The following is an 18,874-nucleotide window of genomic DNA, read 5'->3' as shown; positions in this document are numbered from 1 at the left end:
GCTCGGCGACTTCTAACCCGAAAACTTGTGGCTGACTGTCTCTCAGACCCACTGTGCCCTGAGATTCAGTTCTATAGCTCCAACGGCCTGATCGACATGTATACCTGTGTGTCCAACAGGCTCTTCAAACTCAACACCTACCCTTAAGCATCAAATGAGATGTATGCAAGACAACAACAAAACAAAACAAACAAAACCAAAAAACTTTCTGTTAACCACAGAACACTATAGAATGTTACCTAGTATTATTATTAGACTCTAAGCTACTTGAGGGCAGGGGCTACAACTGCAATTATGTGTTTCCCCCAGCAAGCACTATGCCTAGACACAACAGGGATTCAATAAACATTTGTTAAATGCGTATGTGAAATGTTATTCAACCTCTTCAAGCCTCTTGTCTCCTTATCTGTATGATGGGGAGAGCAGTACTTACTTCCCTGCTAGAAATGTTTCAGGGCGGAGTACAGAGATTGGCCCACAGCTACCATTTCAGTAACATTTGCTTTTATAATAATCAAAATGAGTAACTTTGTATCTCCCCACTTCCATGCTTTTGCACATACTTCTCTCTCACCTGTAACAGTCTGAAATTTTTAACATTTTCTTTATTTATTCATGAGAGATAGAAAAAGAGAGAGGCCGAGGGAGAAACAGGCTCCCCACCAAGCAGGGAGCCTAATGTGGGACTTGATCCCAGGACCCTGGGATTCTGACCTGAGTTGAAGGCAGACGCTTAACCAAGTGAGCCACCCAGGCGCCCCTGAAATATTTTTTAAAGGCCAAATTAATGCCCATTTTTTAAAGAAACCTTGATCTTTCTGTCCCATAACGATCTGTTTTTCCTCTGGAATTCTGTACTCCTTCTTGTCTAATGCTCATTCTTAAATTCCTCCATCCATCCCCCTTTAAGCAGACAATACAAAAGATATGATCACACTTTATTTGCCTAAGTTTTTTTTTTTTTTTAATCCTGGGAAAAGTTTCTGTAAGTATGTAAGAATAAAAATGGAAATCTAAAAATCCATAGAAAGAACTGCTTCTGCTTTGTTAAAACATCTGCTAAAAATAAAAGCCAAACTAAGTTAAACAGAAATAAACTGGAAAGGAGTCAATCTTCCCAGGGTCAAAATTATCACACACCTCTGAAATAAATAGTGCAGGAAAAATTATTTGGCTCCCTAAGGCATTTGGGTTTCTTATGGTTTGGAAGTACTCTAGACCGCTACACAAAGGCTTTCCAAAAATACTTCAGCTGAAAACCAAGTTAACTATCTTCAATTTAATTCTCTCACTTCTGGGTTACAGTTTAAAAATCTGGTGTTAGGGGCACCTGGGTGGCTCAGCTGGTTGGGCGTCTGACTCCTGGTTTCGGCTCGGGTCATGATCTCAGTGTCATGGCATCAAGCCCTGGAACGGGCTCTGTGCTCAGCAAGGAGTCAGCTTGGGATGCTTTCCCTCTTCCTCTTCCTGCCCCTCTGCCCTTCCCCCACACACATGCACACCCTCTCTCTCTCTCTCTCTCAAGTAAGTAAATAAACCAATAAATCTTTTTTAAAAATTTGGTATTAGACAAAAGGAAAGAAGTGTTCTTACTGGATCGATGCCAAAAGGGTATGGTCCACCAAAAACTCCAGGGACGGATGGGTTCAACTGCAGAACAGGGTTCCCTCGAAGTGTCTCCTCCCTACCACGTCAGGAGAAAAGTTCCATTTATTTTTATCAAGAGAGGGAAACTGCTGGGGTCCAAAACTGATCCTAAAAGAAACTACTACAGCTGTCTTTTCTCTTCAATAAAAGAGGAGCGACTAGCATCTGAGAATAAGAAGGGATCAGAAATAATAAGACCACAACAAACAAACACACCTACACAACTAAGTAAGGAATTTGGGGACTCTGCTTTTAATTTACGAGAAGAAACAATGTGCCTAAATTTATACTCTCAGTTTCTTTCTTTTCTTCTTTTTTTTTTTTTTAAGTAGGCTCCACACTTAGGGCTGCCTGGGTGGCTCTAAGTTGGCTAAGCATCATAAGTAGGCTCCACACCCAGCATGGAGCCCAATATAGGGCTTGAATTCACAACCCCAAGATCAAGACCTGAGCTGATTTCAACAGTCAGATGCTTAACTGACTGGGCCACCCAGGCATCCCAGGCACTGTTTCTTGATAGCGCTGAAGGAATCACAAACACTTGCTTGGGCTGGGGCATAAATAAGAGGGGACACTGGATTCTTCCTAAACAGAGATGCTGTCAGCCACCTCTTAAAGAGGTATAAGTTTACCTCTTGTCTGGACAATCAGAGCTGAATAGAAAGGGAATGAACTTTGACTTTTAGCTTCTTTGCAACTTACGTCCAATTATATAAAGTGAACATTGGCCGTACGCTCCAGGATGACCCAAAGATATTAAGAGACTTGGAAAAGCAATCATTGTAGATGAGGCCAGTGTAGATGGAAAACACGCCCATCAACAGGATAATGTACCGGCCGCTGAACACGGTGCTAAACATCTGGGAACCAGAAGAAAGAAGTCAATGAAACGTACTCCTCATGGCTCCTGTCGTGACAATGTTACGGAGAATATATGACCCTTCTTCTCACACTAATCTACCCCACCCACCTCGGGTCAGAGAGCTTAGAGTAAAAGCCAAATACAATGCTAAAAAGAAATTACTTTCACAACACATGACCACTTTAGAGTTAAAATGAATATAACTTCTCTACTCCTGTAATGGCCTCTGTAACTTCCCTGTAAATTCATGGACGAAAGACTCCTAGATCATAATTTTATAATGAATGCTTGAGAGATGACAAAGTTTCAGTCCGACACAGATGGAGCAAACATTACCTCATTCTCATTCTTCTGAGAGAGGATCCGGCTCTCCCTCAATACCATCCATACAGCAAAAAGGGTCATCAAAATACCATGGCCAAAGTCCCCAAACATCACAGCAAACAGGAAAGGAAAAGTGATGATGGTATATGGAGCTATAAAGAAACCAGAGGAAAAAAGCAAAGTACAGAAAACCGCGACCATCAGCAGCAGATCACACTCCTCCTCATACACTAAGATCAGTATAAGGGGACTTATTCTCTAGCTGTTGGTCAGACAGACTCCCAGAGAAAACTTCCATGGCAGGATCCCCACGTCCTCACAAAGCAGCTCTGATGGGATCTGGGCAACCATTAGCATTTTAAACAAAGAACACAGGAAGTGAAAGTTCTGTCCCTAGCCCTGGCAACAGTGTGGTTTGTTCTTTGATTCCCCTTCTCTAACCCCAGAACGCTGCTCCTTTGACAGGCAAGCTTTCTTCTCTTGTGCAGCAACCATTTTTCAGCTGAATAAAGTTTCCAGGTAAGTGGGAGGAAGCCCAGAGCCCAGAGAAAAGCCAGTCCCGCAGACTTGAGCTAAAAACAAATTCTCAGACTTGTGACTTAATAATTACTCTCCTGTTTTTGCTTTGGGAAATCTGCTTTGTGTCTAAAATGGTCGATAATTGCTATGGTTTCTCTGTCTAACCTGGAATAGGGAAGCCATTTAAAAATATCAGAAATCTCGGAAAAAACTTTTTGCTTAAGCACTTCCTACAAATGGTGTACTGGAGAAAGCCAGGTGTTTCATAGTTGTGAGGGCACACAAAAGAATCCAATCCCCTGAGCTCACTCTTATAAAACCACGTCTCAAAGGAGAGCCACCGAGTAATAAGCTTCCCTCCCTGTGTCAAAATGAGCACGTCCTTACAGGAGTTCCGCCAGGGCTGAGGTCTTGACAACATTGTTAGTTTTACGCCAGTTACTCAGGAACATTTGAAGGGAGGCATTAGAAGAAACAAACAAATAAAACCTCTAGAGGGAGAAGATTCAAGCTTTTTTACCTGGATTTATCTCTCGGTAAGTTCCAATTCCGTAAGCATCTACTATGTTCTGAAAGCCATACGTGAACTTGTTTGTTTTGTTATAGGTTGGGGGTGTCTGATTTGTTTGCATCCTGTTCAGAATAGAGGGCACAGTGGAACCACTGTGTTCCTGGGAAACAGTAAACACATATATCAAAATTAGATCGTATGTATTTATCAAAACTCATCAAACTACACATATAAAATAGGTGCTTTTTACTTTATGTAAATTGTATGTCAATTTTGCCCAGTCTTTGGAGAAATACGAGCTAGGTATAAAATCTACAGTGAAAGATTTAAATTAAGTGTTGCAAAGAATATCCTTATGTGAGAAAATTCAATTCTAAAATGTGCAACCAAAGAAAACATGGAACTTCCTTGTCTGGACACATTCTCACGTGCCTTTCTAAGAGTATCGTTGTTCTGCCCTTTTATGGAGAAAGCAGTGTTAAAAGTATCGTTGTTCTGCCCTTTTATGGAGAAAGCAGCATTATCTTCTTGAACTCTAACTACTAGACAGGACTGCCAGGGTTCTCTCTCAGAGCAGTCTGATGGGAGCGCCTGGGTGGCTCAGTTGGTTAAGCGGCTGTCTTTGGCTCAGGTCATGATCTCAGAGTCCTGGGATTGACAACCCTGCACCAGGCTCCCTGCTCAGTGGGGTCTGCTTCTCCCTCTTCCTCCGCCCCTTCCTACCCCCTGCCACTTGTGCTCTCCCTTCCCTCTCTCTCAAGTAAATAAAATCTTAAAAAAAAAAAAAAAAGGAACCAGTCTGAGGGGCAAAGAGAATGGATAAAGAAACGGATATTCTGGTAAGGAGCTATTCTGAAGAAGCATGAGTATATAACCAAGTCATTTCATCTTTTTAAAAAAATTTTTAATATTTATATATTAATTTTGAGAGGGAGAGAGTGTGCGTGTACATGATGGGGGAGGGGAGAGAGAGAGAATCCCAAGCAGACTCCACGCTCAGTGCGGAGCCCATTGTGGGGTTGGATCTCACAGCCCTGAGATCATGACTTGAGCTGAAATCAAGTCAGACACTCAACCGAGGACTGAGCCACCCAGGAGCCCAGTCATTTCATTTTTTTGAACATCTGGAAAACAAGGTTATACAAAATGTATTGTTAGGAGGCAAGAGGAGTACAAGATGAGTCTACCCAAGAACTCTGAAAGTTAAAATGCCATAAAATGTCATCAATTAATGTTAGTATGGATGGGAACCACTCCTCCCAGCTGCACTGCCAGCCGTGGGGGACTCACCGTGCCCCTTCTGAGTGCAAACTGGATGGAGTCGAGGTCGGTAACGGGGCACCAGACCTCTGCGATCAGGCACTTCTGGGTCACGTCAATGTTGCACAGGTTCAGGGTGTGGTAAATGGCCTTCATCTTCCGCACCTTGATGAACCAGACCCGGATGTTCTTAGCCGCTGCCTGCAGGACCCTCTGGCGGTGATCCTCTGTTTGATTGAGAACCTTATGGGAGAGAAAGCAGCAAGGAGAGATCCTTCTACACCAGGCTTAGGTCTCAGCATATGAATGGCAAAGAGGCACAGCTTTCTGAGAAGGATTGCTAGGGATTTATTCTTCTTCTGACTAGAATGGCTTTTTTTCTGGGGGGATTATAAGGAATTAGAATTTTAGTTACTAATATTCATTTTCATTCGGCTTCAAGCTGAAAAGAAACCTGAAGAAATAGTTTTTAGTTCCTCTGTATTTATCTTCCCCCCAAATCCACAGCTTATCTGATCATTAAAGAGCAATGACTTTCCATGTAGAGTCTGTAACTCAGACTCAAAGACATCGGCATCATAGGGCTGGGACTGGACAAAATCCACACTTAAAAACAGTAAGCTGCAGAATGCGCTGAACATAAGCCAGCACCAGGGAATGATGGGAAAGAGGCAGGGCTGAATGCCGCTGCCCGCCTATGCCAAGAGAGACTCCATGCCAGGGAAGAAGGGAGAGGAGACACTGCCGGGTCAAAAGGACTCAAGCCCTTAGAAGAGATTTAGACTGCCACATACCACTGTTATGGTGGGGCAGAGAAGTCTTTATCTTTCTGTCAGGTTTCTTGGGGGGAAAAAGACATTTCAGTGGTGATCCTTTGGAAACCAGTACACATTGCCCTCAGGAGCAGGGATACTTAACATTCTACTGCCTTGTTTATCACCATTTACGATTTCAACAGCAAGAGAGGGGCTAAGCCAAAGGGCGAGCAACCCGAGCAACCCACCACTCACACTTCTGCATGAAAATTGGCCTTAAATCTCCACATTTCTTTAAAATGCACAAGGCTGGGGTGCCTGGGTGGCTCAATGGGTTAAAGCCTCTCCTTTTGGCTCAGGTCATGATCCCAGTGTCCTGGGATCGAGCCCCACATCGGGCTCTGTGCTCAGCGGGAAGCCTGCTTCCTCCTCTCTCTCTCTGCCTGCCTCTCTGCCTGCTTGTGATCTCTGTCTGTCAAATAAACAAATAAAATCTTAAAAAAAAAAAAATGCACAAGGCTCCATCATACCTGGTTCATCAAGTCAATTCAGAAAAAAGTAGTAACTACTTTCTGAAGGACAATAGGTGGTGACTTCCATAAAAACACACATGCTAGAGAAACTCTTGTATCACTTGAGAAGGAACAAAGTTATTTTCACACCTTCTGGCTGTTGACAATTTTACAACTACTATTCAAACTTCAGGAAGGATGCTGGGTAAACTTGTAAGCATTGCCCTATCTGCTTTTCTCTTTCCCCATCCCCCACACCCACATTTATTTAATTTTTTTTTTTAAGATTTTATTTTTAAGTACTCTCCATACCTAACATGGGGCTCCAACTCACAGTCCCAAGATCAAGAGTTGCATGCTCTACCAACTAAGCCAGCCAGGCACCCCTCAATTCCTTTTTTTTTTTTTTAAAGATTTTTATTTATTTATTTGACAGACAGAGATCACAAGTGGGCAGAGAGGCAGGCAGATAGAGAGATAGAAGCAGGCTCCCCACTGAGCAGAGAGCCCGATGCGGGACTCGATCCCAGAACCCTGAGATCATGACCTGAGCCGAAGGAAGAGGCTTTAACCCACTGAGCCACCCAGGTGCCCCACCCTCAATTCCTTTTTAAAGTTTCAGTTCAGGATGCCTGGGTGGCTCAGTGGTTGGGCGACTTCCTTTGGCTCAGGCATGATCTTGGAGTCCCAGGACTGAGTCCTACATGGGGCTCCCTGATCAGCGGGGAGCCTGCTTCTCCCTCTGACCCTCCCCCCTCTCATGCTCTCTCTCTCTCTCACTCTCTCAAATAAATAAATAAAATCTTTAAAAAAAAATAAAGTTTCAGTTCATACAGCTGGGTATTTCAAAGATCAAATTCTGCATATTGCCCGTGCCTTTTAAAAACCTATGCATAAGTCAAGGAGGGGATAAGATAGCTCTAGAACCCAGAATGTACTAACTGGCCTATCACCTACCAGGAGGTCTAAAAAACTCTCTTCCCTTGGTTAAACAAGGTTAAGTGTATCTCAAAGGAAATGGAAATAGGTTGTTGGTGGGTCACAGACAATGGGAGCTGGAGGGAAAGATGACAAAGGGAGTTGAAATGGGAGTTAGAACATATCTCTGACAATTCTGCCCCTGTTGGAAAGAACTGTCTTTGAGATTAAGTACAGTGGGCCCCTATCTGTAGGGGACACCACCCAAGATCCCCAGTGGGTGCCTGAAACCGTTAATACTACCTATTTATAGTACATTTTGTTCAACACACACATACCTATCACGAAGTTTAATTTAAAAAAATTACGCACACACACAAAAAAATTATGCACAGTAAGAGATTAACATTAATAATAGAACAGAATAATTATAACAATATGTTATAATAAAAGTCATGCGAATGAGGTCTCTCTCTTTCTCAATATCTTATTGTACCATACTCACCCTTCTTGTGAGGTTGTGAGAGGACACAATGCCTAGGTGAGGGGATGGAGTGAGGAGAATGGCGTAGGCTGCTACTAGCCTTCTGACATCATTAGGGGCAGGATCATGTTTCAGACCCGCAGTCGACTGTGGGTAACTGAGATCTCAGAAGGCAAAATCACAGAGAAGGGGGAGCGGGGACTTCTGTGTGTTTTAACGCTTCAAGAGGACAATCATCACATCCTTTCAACCGGGAACAAAGCTCCAACTGGCCATGCTTTCCCTCCATGGATGCCTCAATCATGCTCCAACCTTAGGACCTCATGATAACCATGGAGTGTATAAACCACACTGGTGATGTCAGTCTCTTCTGGGGTATAAGACTTACGGTAGGCCTCTCTGGCTAGACCATGTGGTAAGATCTGAGGTAACCAGAATTACATACCAAGCTGTTAAGGGTGGCTGCCTCTGGAGGGAGAGAGAGTGTGAGAGACGGAGAAACTGACTTTATGTGTACTTCTGTATTGCTTGATATTTTTTTCTCATCTAAGTATACTTTTTTTACCTCATAAAAAATACCTCAGACTCATAAGGAGGGAAACGGAATACTCAAAGCAACGACAATTTCGGTGGTATAGCATTCCTGTCGTGTTTGAGGAAGATTAACACTGTCACGCTATTTTTAGCAGTCATTCCCTGCAACTTTTCCCCAGCGCCCAACAGCACAAGTCACCCACGGACACTTCCGTTTTTGGCATCCTGGCTGCTATAGGTGTCTCATAAACTGTTAGTATTTCAAGGAAGGAGAATGGTCTTCAATTATAGCATTTCACATACACACAAATTCCCTCCAGCCCTCTGGTACCATTTGGAGATCGTCAATCCTGGTATTAACTCCAGAAGCCATTTCCTTCCTCTCCTGTGGTGTCTCAGGACAGGGATAGAGTGAGGCCCGGAACCTGGAACATACAGACACAGCCCGATGAAAACCAAAGTTTCTTTCTTTCTTTCTTTTTTTAAGATTTTATTTATTTGACAGATAAAGATCACAAGTAGGCAGAGAGACAGGCAGAGAGATGGGGAAACAGGCTCTCCACTGAGCAGAGAGCCCAAAGTGGGGCTCGATCCCAGCATCCTGGGATCATGACCTGAGCTAAAGGCAGAGGCTTTAACCCACTGAGCCACCCAGGCACCCCAAAAACTTAAGTTTCTTAACCTGTCCAATTTAAATAACCTCAGAAAGCAAACTCAATGTACTAGAAGGACCAAAACAGGATTAGCTCAGACTGGCACACTGATCATTAATAAATTCTAAGTGTCCTATAGATAGAGCAAGAACATCTGAACTACCCTTACATTCTCTGCAGCTACTGAATTCCCTTAAAGTTTTAAAAACTCAGTAGTGCAAATCATATTGTAAATTATTAGAAAAAAGTGCCAAGGAAAAGAGATCCTATGGGTAGAATTTCAGAAAAGTGTGAGGGCACAGTGCCTATAGCACACGGCTGGGTACACAAACCCATTGTCCTAAAACAATGTAGAATTTGTAAACCATGAGTCCTAAATACATTTTTCCAAAGAAAGAAAATTGTGGTTTTGATAGTACTTTTAAAAATGAACTTAGGTCATTTCTAATTGTTTAAAATAGTCCTAATATAATTAAAAGATATTTGTGCTGTGTCAAAGTAGACTAAAAGGGTTATTGTTTCACTCTTCTATATTCCATGGCTTAATAGGCAGCCTGGCTGCACCCTCTGGGAGGCACATTTCTCTTACCCTTCGCAGATTTTCTTGACTCTGTTTTTCAGCTGATCGCCTTGAAAGAAGATGATGAATACGGACTTGTGCACGTAGTCACCCTGGGCCCCAAACCCAAAACAAAGAATTCAGATTTCTGGCCTGGAAGAAAATTTTTTAAATACCCTACTTGGTGCTACAGGAACAATGGGAGTCCTTGAAGGATATGGCAGCCCTGCACTATTTAAGCTCTGTTACAAGAACATTTGGCCTGTGGTCTCCCATTCACACAAAAAAACCTTCTGTATTTGTTTTTAAACTCAACCATGAGCTGAAATACAGATGCTAAGATGATTCTCCTTGTAGCACCATATAGCCCTTTTTACTAATTCAACCTCAGACCTTACGATGCCTGAGTAAGGAGGGAGGAGAGGAAAGGAAGCCAATCCTGTTTGTTTCATGCTTAGAAGTTCCCAGATAAAGGGGACTAAGGAGCAATAAGGAGGTGAGGGTTTGGGAAGAATGCTGATATAGAATCTCATGCTTCATGCTAAGTTTGATCTAAGGGCCAGGAGGAGGGCCATCTACTCCAAATACCAAGTTCACACGTGGAGTCTGACACAAGGACTGCAGGGCAAGGTCAGAAAATTAAGCGTAACTGGGTGTTAAGCAGTATTGTCTCTGGTTGCCTGTATTTTCTCATATTCCCAGAGTTCTTATAATAAAAAACAAACAGACTTTAGAAGGATAAAAGGAGATGAGGATTAAGAAAATGAGGCAAAGAGTCTTAAATCCCTAAGTTCTCCAGGATGGAAAATAAACTGGAGCAGCAGCCGCTCTGCTGTAGCTATCCAGACCCCTTTCCTCAACTTGTTGATAAAATAATGTTTCTGTTGCCCAGAAACTTGTCCGAATATTCCCGAGAACAGCTCCACATTAGGAGTCACTACAGACTGCAATGTCTCCATAATGTGAGGACAGCCTGCGGGGAGTCTGCCCAGCTCTGCTCCTCTGGGGGCTCCCTGAACACTAAGTGTCCCCTCTCTCCTGTTCAGGAGGATAACAGGATAAAAGTCTCAGGGGCTCAGACCATTTCAGCTGCATGACCCACCCACTCTGAGAAGTCTCACAATCCAATCTCTCTTGTGGAGCAAAGGATACTCATTTAAGAAAATCCAAAGGATAACTTTCTAGAGAAAAACAAAGCCCAGGCTTCCAAATAATACCAATACAAAAGTAAAGTAAATTTTTTTTGCAGGACATTTCACCTTCCTTGCTTGGGAACTTTGAAATCAGGATTCACCATACTTAGTGTATGTTGATGTTAAGAGCTCTGCCCCATTATGTCAAATGCCAAGATGTTCAGCCATTCCTACTTTGCAAAGCACTAGGTAGGGAAGATCCTCTGATCTTGCACAATGTATTAGTTTTCAACTAAGTTTCTAAATCTCCCAACAAACAAGTAGACAAAAAACCTTACCAAGTAAAACTTCCATCAACTTATAAAGGTCATAGTTGAGGAGGAACTCTCTCCTCTCCTTACACATTGATATTACCAAACTTGGAACCAGATGTCGCACTCTGAATTTTCATAGAAAGTTAATTAATTTTCTTTTGGCCTCTGATAAGTAACAGAAAGTATATAAAGCTGAAGTTTAAAATAAGGGGAGAAAATATACTTATAGTCCAAATAATACTGACACAAGTGAGGCTCGAAATGTCTATGCATCTGTCAGTACACATCATCAGCACATAGAGGACCGAAGTTAAGAGGAAAAGAGCAATACTTCCTATTCGCAGATCGGGGCAGGGGGAAACTTAAGGGCTCCTCTGTAGAAGGGTCAGACTCAGGGGGTACCATGCAGGGTTACTGCTCTGAGCTCCCTTTTACAAGACCTACGCCACGGGACACAATTTCCTTGTCTTACAGTCACAGGATCCTCCAGGGGGTTCTCGATTTCAGCCTGTCGCAGGAACACATTCCCCCGGCACACCCGCCAAAGCATGCGCTCAAAAGTAGGGATGCGCTCCCGGTTAATCACACCAGCCACGAAGCTGTGGGGAGAAGAGCCAGATGGGGAACTCTACTCCACGCCATGGGTTGGAAGGCTTTAAGACAAAGAAGGGAAGTGAGGGGAGAGGCGCAAACATGACAAACACACAGCTATGCAATGTTATGTCAAAAGGGCTCCCAAAGTCTTTTTCCCAGAACCAGGAGAGGGTTGATGGAACAGCTCAGGAACTGAATCCAAAGTGACATAGGAACACGTCTCAAGAAGCTCAGAAGAGAACGCATCCTGGAAACAAGTGAATGCCCAGCCTCACTACTCTTTTGACAACAAAAATGAATGTGACCCCGAGTTATGGAGGGTTGAAGCACAACTTACCCAAGTCTTAAAGGTGTGCCTCTTCCCATCTCACTTGGCTCCAGGAGGGACGAGGACTCTTCCAACAAGTCTGGATCCGCCATCTGCTGATGATGCAATTCAGCCTGAATTCACAAATCAATTAATATCTAATGAAAATAGTTAGTGGCATGCAGGGAACGAGGAACCAGGAGATAAGTTCAGAAAATAAAGACAGAAAAGAAAGAAACCACCAAAAGAGACGACATACCCACAAAAAGAATAAGGGAAGAAAACAAAGGAAAGAAACAAGAGGAAAAGAAAGCTTAACTGCCCCAGTAAAGCATCTGGGGAAATGGTTTTTGAAACAAGGAATAAAGGAAAAAAACATTAAATAATGGTGACAATGTATAAATCTGTTACTTGGTGGAAACCATTTTTTTCTGTGTTTCCCTTAATGAGCCATGAAAGTATCAGGAAATATGTGTGCATATGGATGGAAGCTGAAATGTTTCTCTGTTTTTAGCAAAACCAAAGCAACTCTGAAGATACTCGCAACATCAAATTTCCAGGCAGCTACAGATTAGAATTTTCCCTGGGTGGGAATGTGAAAGATGGAAGAAAGCAAGGCACAGCCACCGTCCCGAGCACAGTGTGATCAGGAGAAAGGTGGAAAGGGCATTTCCACGTGTCTGGGCTCCCATGGTCTTCAAAATTCAGAACATGACAGCTTTCAGCATAGCCACTGTATAAAATGCCCCAAGCCGTGGGATTTAAAGAGTACTTCTTTCTCCACAAGGAGAAGCAGCACAGTAGCTGGGCAGGCCTAGGCCTCCACTGTATCAAAAAAAGGAAGAAAAAGTGAAAACCTCTCTGAATGGCCTAGTTTCTGACCGGGAATCTAAGAATATTAAAAAGGTGATGTTAGGGACGCCTGGGTGGCTCAGTTGGTTGGGCGGCTGCCTTCGGCTCAGGTCATGATCCCAGGGTCCTGGGATCGAGTCCCACATCGGGCTCCTTGCTCAGCAGGGAGCCTGCTTCTCCCTCTGCCTCTGCCTGCCTCTCTGTCTGCCTGTGCTCACTCTCTCTGACAAATAAATAAAATCTTAAAAAAAAAAAAAAAAAAAGGTGATGTTAGGCTACATAGCTTAAGTGTCACTGAGAACAAAGTGGAAGCCAATAATCTTAATCAAGTGAAGATAATGTAACCGATAATAAGCCAATATAGAGCATGTAGGCTAGTTTTAATTGTTCAGATTTAAAATGATTTCCACCATGACAGTTTATACAATGAAATGAAGGAGAGGGACCTTCTCAGATGGAGATCTATACTTCCTAGACGCTCTCTACCCAACACATCCTACCACCTTTTATTCTATTCTTATCAGAAAGGAGAAGCTGCTCTAAAAAATAAAGGCTGATCAACGTCTCTACCACTTGATCTCCCCGACTTTAATATCCACACACTGTTTGCTTGACCAAAGACTAGAAATCAGTCAGAATAATCTTCCTTTTCAAAAGCAAAACTAAACAAAAAAAATTAGGTGAATTTTTCTCTATCATTTTCATTCCAAACATCAATTCAACTCCCTTCTTGTTAACCCTGTGATCAAAAAGTGTCACGGGGTGGGGCGCCTATGCAGCTCAATTGTTAAGTGTCTGCTTTCAGCTCACGTCATGTCCCAGGATCCTGGGATGGATCCCCACATCAGGCTCCCTGCTTGGCGGGGGTGGATGGGGGGGGTTGCTTCTCCCTCTCCCACTCCTCCTGCTTGTGTTCCCTCTCTCGCTGTGTTTCCCTGTGTCAAATGAATGAACAAAATCTTAGAAAAACAAAACAAAAAACCTTAAAAAATGTCACAAGGGAATCTCACCTGATAAGTGACAGGGCCATAAAGGTAAAGCCAAGGGGTGGGGGGGGGAGGACTTTAGGATTGACTATAAACCTGCGGATATAAACCAAATGATAAGGCTGAAAGCCTAAAAAAAAAGAAAGAAATTTTGGGGGAAGTGAATTCTAAAAGTTGAAGCAGGATCAATATTCAACCCTCCTTTCACTCCCCGACCCCCCGAAAAAAAAAAAAAAGGAAAAAAAGAAAAGGAAGGGCAGGCACTGAGTACATCAGAGGGCAGACAGATACTGTCCTCAGATGTTGAAAAAGTTTAAGATGAGATAATGGGGGCAACAGGTTTCCATTTCGTATCAAATGGAAGTTTAGCTTTTTTGTTTCTACTTAATATCAAATCAGCTGATTGCAAGCCACGGGTAACTCATTTTAAAGATCTAGATGACTACCTCATTTCAACTTGTTCTAGGGATGTCCCTTGGCAAAAACCAGTGAAACCGACTGCTACCCGCAAGACTTCTGCCTACTTCCTGCCACGGTTCATAAGACCTGGTTTTAGTAAATCCAAAAGATCAGGCACAGCGCAAGCCTACGTGCTGTATAGGGGACAACTGCTGGAGCGGCAAAACCAGACTACCTTGTCATCTACTCCCACCTTGGGACTCTGTGGGTGTACACAATCCTCAGCAGAGTTCAAATTAAATGGAAACTTGCAATAAGATTCTAATTAATAATTTCACTACTTGCTACTTAAGAATCCTAAATCTTATGGGGCGCCTGAGTGGCTCAGCAGGTTAAGCTTCTGCCTTCAGCTCAGGTCATGATCTCAGGGTCCTGGGATCAAACCCCGCATCGGGCTCTCTGCTCAGCAGGGAGCCTGCTTCCCCCTCTCTCTCTGCCTGCCTCTCTGCCTACTTGTGATATCTTTCTCCCTGTCAAATAAATAAAATCTTTAAAAAAAAAAAAAAAGAATCCTAAACCTTAGAGAGGAAAGTCAAACATTTTTAAATAAAATAATTGTGCCTCATGGGGAACTAGGAGGATCAGAACTGCTCACTGAGGGCCTTTAAGACGATCTCTAAAACTACATCGTGGGGTATCTGAATCCTATTCTGGGTTCCCTAATAACAATAACAACACTGCCAATGTGTGTCTGAATTACTTGCTATGCTCTCCGGTTCACCTTTCCCCCAGTCAGAACACGAAAACCATGCCCTGAAAGAGGAAGTGGCAGAATCTCAGCGGCGTCCCGTCCATAGCATGTCCGGTTCAAGCTGCATTAATTAACGAGAGCAAACGCTCTTACTTCCAGCTACACTGCGAGAGAAACCACATTTCATCACTGAAGGTATTCACCCAAGCCCCAGAGGAGATGGCAGATGGGAAAGAAAAGTAAAGAAAAGCAGATGGATGGAAGACTCAGAAGGAAAGGAAGGCAGGGAGACCTGCATGCCATTAACCATTACTTTTCCAGTCTTCTTTACGCTCTCATATGTTAGGGTGCTTATGGTAAAAGATGCAGAGAACGCTCTCCAGCTCTTACAGTTCTTCATAAGCAAGAAGACTGAGAAAAGGATAATCATTAACAAGTCATTTTAAATGCTCTGGATAAGAAATGGCTAAGTTGAATCTGTAATCATCTTAAATCATAAGAATGCTCAATTTAGGTTTACTCTTCCCCTTCCAGACACCTTGCCAATCATGACCGCTATGCCTAAAGATGGAAAGAACCATTTCCTGATTTAGCCATTTTCTGGTAACTCATTATTATAAATTATTGATCATGTTCACCAAGTTTCATAAAAAAAAAAAAAAAAAAGAAGGGTTTGAACTGGTCGTGTTTTAGGCCATTTGCAAACATTATAATCTCAGGCATGGAAGACAATCTTGTGAAAAAAGTAACTTTTCTGAGATTTGAGGGTCCCAAGTTTCTTTATCTTTCGCATTATTTAAAGTGTGTGCTCACGTGCACAGATGCACTTACTCTGTGAGGTCTCATTTCCTGTCAAGGCAGTGACACCTGATGCTGCTGTCTGGCAACAGTAGGGCAAGGGCCATTGAAAGGGACCTAGCTGAGCCTCTGAGCTAGTGACACGTCTCTGCAAGGCATGGACTCTGCACTCAAGAAGAAAGGCAGAGTAGCTGTTGCCAGAAGACTCCCCACGCTATGGTGAGGGTGCTAGGAACAGAGAGACTGATGACAAAAGCAGCCAAAGAATCTCTCACAGCCAAGGCCTCATGCTCAAAAGTACTTCAAGATTATTATCCACCCCCCACCCTGGGGTGCCTGAGTGGCTCAGTCGGTTGGGTACCTGCCTTTGGCTCAGGTCATGATCCCGAAGTCCTGGGATCGAGCCCTGCATTAGGCTCCCTGCTCGTCAGGGAGTTCTGCTTCTCCCTCTGCCTGCTGCTCCCCATGCTTGTGCTCTCTCTCTTTCTCACTCTCTATCTCAAATAAAAAAATCTTAAAAAAAAAAAAAAGGTCATTCCCCACCCCCCACCAAAAAATGTTTTGTGTAAGGGGGAAAACAACACACTATGGATCGGGCATGAAGGTCACAAAGACTTCCAGAGTGCCTTCTCAGCACGGGTGTTTCATGTTGAGATTTATTAATCACAAAGAAAATTCCTAAATCCAGAACATGTGATTTTAAAACTGTGATCATCATGTTTCCAAGTGATTTCTCTTATTTTGTTTTTAGTATCTTGTTTTTAATAACATTAACAATTCAAGTAACTACTGCCCATCGGGGAATCCACTTGTGAGTCTTTATTCAGATTTTCTCTCAGAATGAACTAGACAGGGAAACCTATTCCATTCCTTAAACTCAGGAGGTTATGAAGGACATTTGCATACATTTCAGCAACAACCCAGCAATAAACTAAGACTATATCAAAAGGGGAAGGGGGGGTAGGGCAAAAGAATTAAGCCCCAAATGATGCTCAAAGTACCTGAGCTTTGATTCTGAGGCCAGCTGAAAATGGACCTGTGGGCAGCTTGGACACCTTTAGAAGAGCACAGGTCTGGGAGCATATGGAGGCATTGTGTTCTGGCATGTTTCCTGATATGACTCAGTGATGCACTCTGTGAGCACAGGGACCATGTCTTACTCATCTTGTGACTCACGAAGAGTAGGTGCTCGTTAAAGCTCAGTGAGTTAATGAATATAAATACAGGAACAGTTTAGGTAGTGAGCAACTGGAATTCCAGCTTATTTGTTCATTAAAACCACATGGCAAAAGTGGCCATGCCTGTTGCAAAAGACCTGAAACACTTGGAAAGAGTTCATCACACTGTCCCACACCCTCTAATGCAATGAGATATCGAGTACTAGTGAAAGAAGTTTCTGTCAATCTCAAAATTCTCCACTCAGTCAGCAAGCTGAATATTCACACCAAACCTCTCTTGGTACATAGCCAGATTCTGATTCTTGGGATGATCACGCAATTAAATTCATCTGAGCTTTTCCCTGTTCCCTTGCCCCAACGGATTTTTTTTTAATTAGCGTGGCTTCACTGAATCAGTTCTTAGTTACTGAGGAATGTGTCACATCCTCAGCTAACTTTCTGGAGCCCAGCGGTTCACAAACTAGTGTGCCTCAGAGTCACCTTGTGAAAACAGATTGCTGGGCCCCACCCGCAGAGTTTCTGATTCCCTGAGTCTGGAGTGAGGACTAGTAATGTGCATTCTGACAAGTTCCCGGCTGAGGCTCACGCTGCTGGTTACAGAGCCCGTGCTCCAGTCTAGAGGGCTAGAGAGTTGGTCTTTCCCTAAAAGACAGATATTAAAAGTAGAACTGAGAATACATCACATGGGGCGGCTGGGTGGCTCTGTGGGTTAAGCTTCTGCCTTCAGCTCAGGTCGTGATCCCAGGATCTTGGGATGGAGTCCCACATCGGGCTCCCTGTTCAGCGGGGAGCCTGCTTCTCCCTCTCCCCACTGCTCGTGCGCGCGCTCTCTCTCTCTCAAATAACTAAGTAAAATCTTTAAAAAGAGAGAGAGAATACATCATGTCCTAACTAAAACGGGCCTTCTATTTTTAAAAAGCTTTGCCAAATTTGTCGTTGTTGTTGAGCAAAGGAAATGAAGAATTTTATGGAAGGCACACTGAACAGTGGCTGGACCAACAGCTGAAGTGTCTGATATTACTAATCTGGTGGCCAAGACACCTGACCATAAAAAAGAGTTACCAATATCTTGGGCCATCAATAAAGCAAGTCCCGGCTGAAAGTTCTCTCCAGGTGTAATTAGAAGGAAGCCTTCCTTTTAAAAAACCTACATTTTTAATGCGGGAACTGACTGACATTTTTCCCTATAAAGTAGTGCAATTGAGTTTCTGTGAAAATCCAGGAACTTCAAAACAGGCATCCTTCCAGTATTTCCATACAACATAAAGAAAAACTCTTGAAAAATTAAAATGTGCTATGTGCTATGTGGATAGTTACAAATGTGCTCATGATTGATAAGCAAACATAGATAATAAAATAAAAATAAAAACTTGATGATATAAAGTTCAGAGGTTAAAACTTCATTATAGTTTCATGTAGGACCGAATGTTTCTTGTTGCTTTAACTTTTACCTTAACCCTTTACTTACCTTAAAATATAATCTAAAAATTTCAACTATGTATATACAACTACTTTAGGGTTCCTTTCCCCATCTCGGGATGAAAAACTGCAGAAAATGCAAAAATATACAAAACCATGACTGGCTGTGTACTGCATGAAAAATGGAACATAATCTGATATTTCTTCAACTAAAACGGTGCAAAAATGGTATTGCTTTCAAACTAGCAAATTAAAATAATTTCTGGAATAACAACATGGCCCACTTGTGCAGGTGTGATATCAGCTGCTCAAATACTAAAAGAAACAATAGTCTGACCTCATCAAAAAACTGCTGAGTTTTGCGAAGTATAAATTTTAATTCAGTCAGTTCCAGGAAATTTCTCTTCAGAGCTTCCTGGTTTGTGTTGATTTCCTTCAGTTCATTTTCAATCTTCTCAAAATTGGCCTACAGAAAAAAAAAAATCGAACTATTAACTTACACTAAGCTCAATATGCTTGTTCTGAAAGACAGATGAATTCATCCACCCCATAGAATTCTTGCAACCCTCATGGTTCAAACATATTTTATATCTACCCAGCAAATA

At 42.7% G+C, this 18,874-nt stretch overlaps 1 protein-coding gene across 2 annotated transcripts in view; it reads right to left on the bottom strand.

Annotated features, from left to right (window-relative positions):
• ATP6V0A1 (ATPase H+ transporting V0 subunit a1) overlaps positions 1-18,874 on the bottom strand; it is a 63,058-nt gene that overhangs the window by 22,955 nt on the left and 21,229 nt on the right. The window contains exons 5-14 of one of the 2 annotated variants that reach the window (XM_080827070.1): positions 18,607-18,735; positions 11,917-11,999; positions 11,458-11,584; positions 9,569-9,651; positions 8,658-8,751; positions 5,154-5,366; positions 3,873-4,023; positions 2,846-2,985; positions 2,350-2,507; positions 1,594-1,684 (exon numbers count right to left, since the gene is read on the bottom strand). In XM_080827070.1, the coding sequence (XP_080683196.1) occupies positions 1,594-1,684; positions 2,350-2,507; positions 2,846-2,985; positions 3,873-4,023; positions 5,154-5,366; positions 8,658-8,751; positions 9,569-9,651; positions 11,458-11,584; positions 11,917-11,999; positions 18,607-18,735 (1,269 nt within the window). Of the gene's footprint in view, positions 1-1,593; positions 1,685-2,349; positions 2,508-2,845; positions 2,986-3,872; positions 4,024-5,153; positions 5,367-8,657; positions 8,752-9,568; positions 9,652-11,457; positions 11,585-11,916; positions 12,021-18,606; positions 18,736-18,874 lie in introns of both variants that reach the window. The other variant, XM_080827069.1, reaches the window with a different exon arrangement.

The sequence above is a fragment of the Martes martes genome, assembly GCF_963455335.1.
Source record: "Martes martes genome assembly, chromosome: 16".
NCBI lineage: Eukaryota > Metazoa > Chordata > Mammalia > Carnivora > Mustelidae > Martes > Martes martes.
This window is presented reverse-complemented; position numbering and strand designations above follow the sequence as displayed.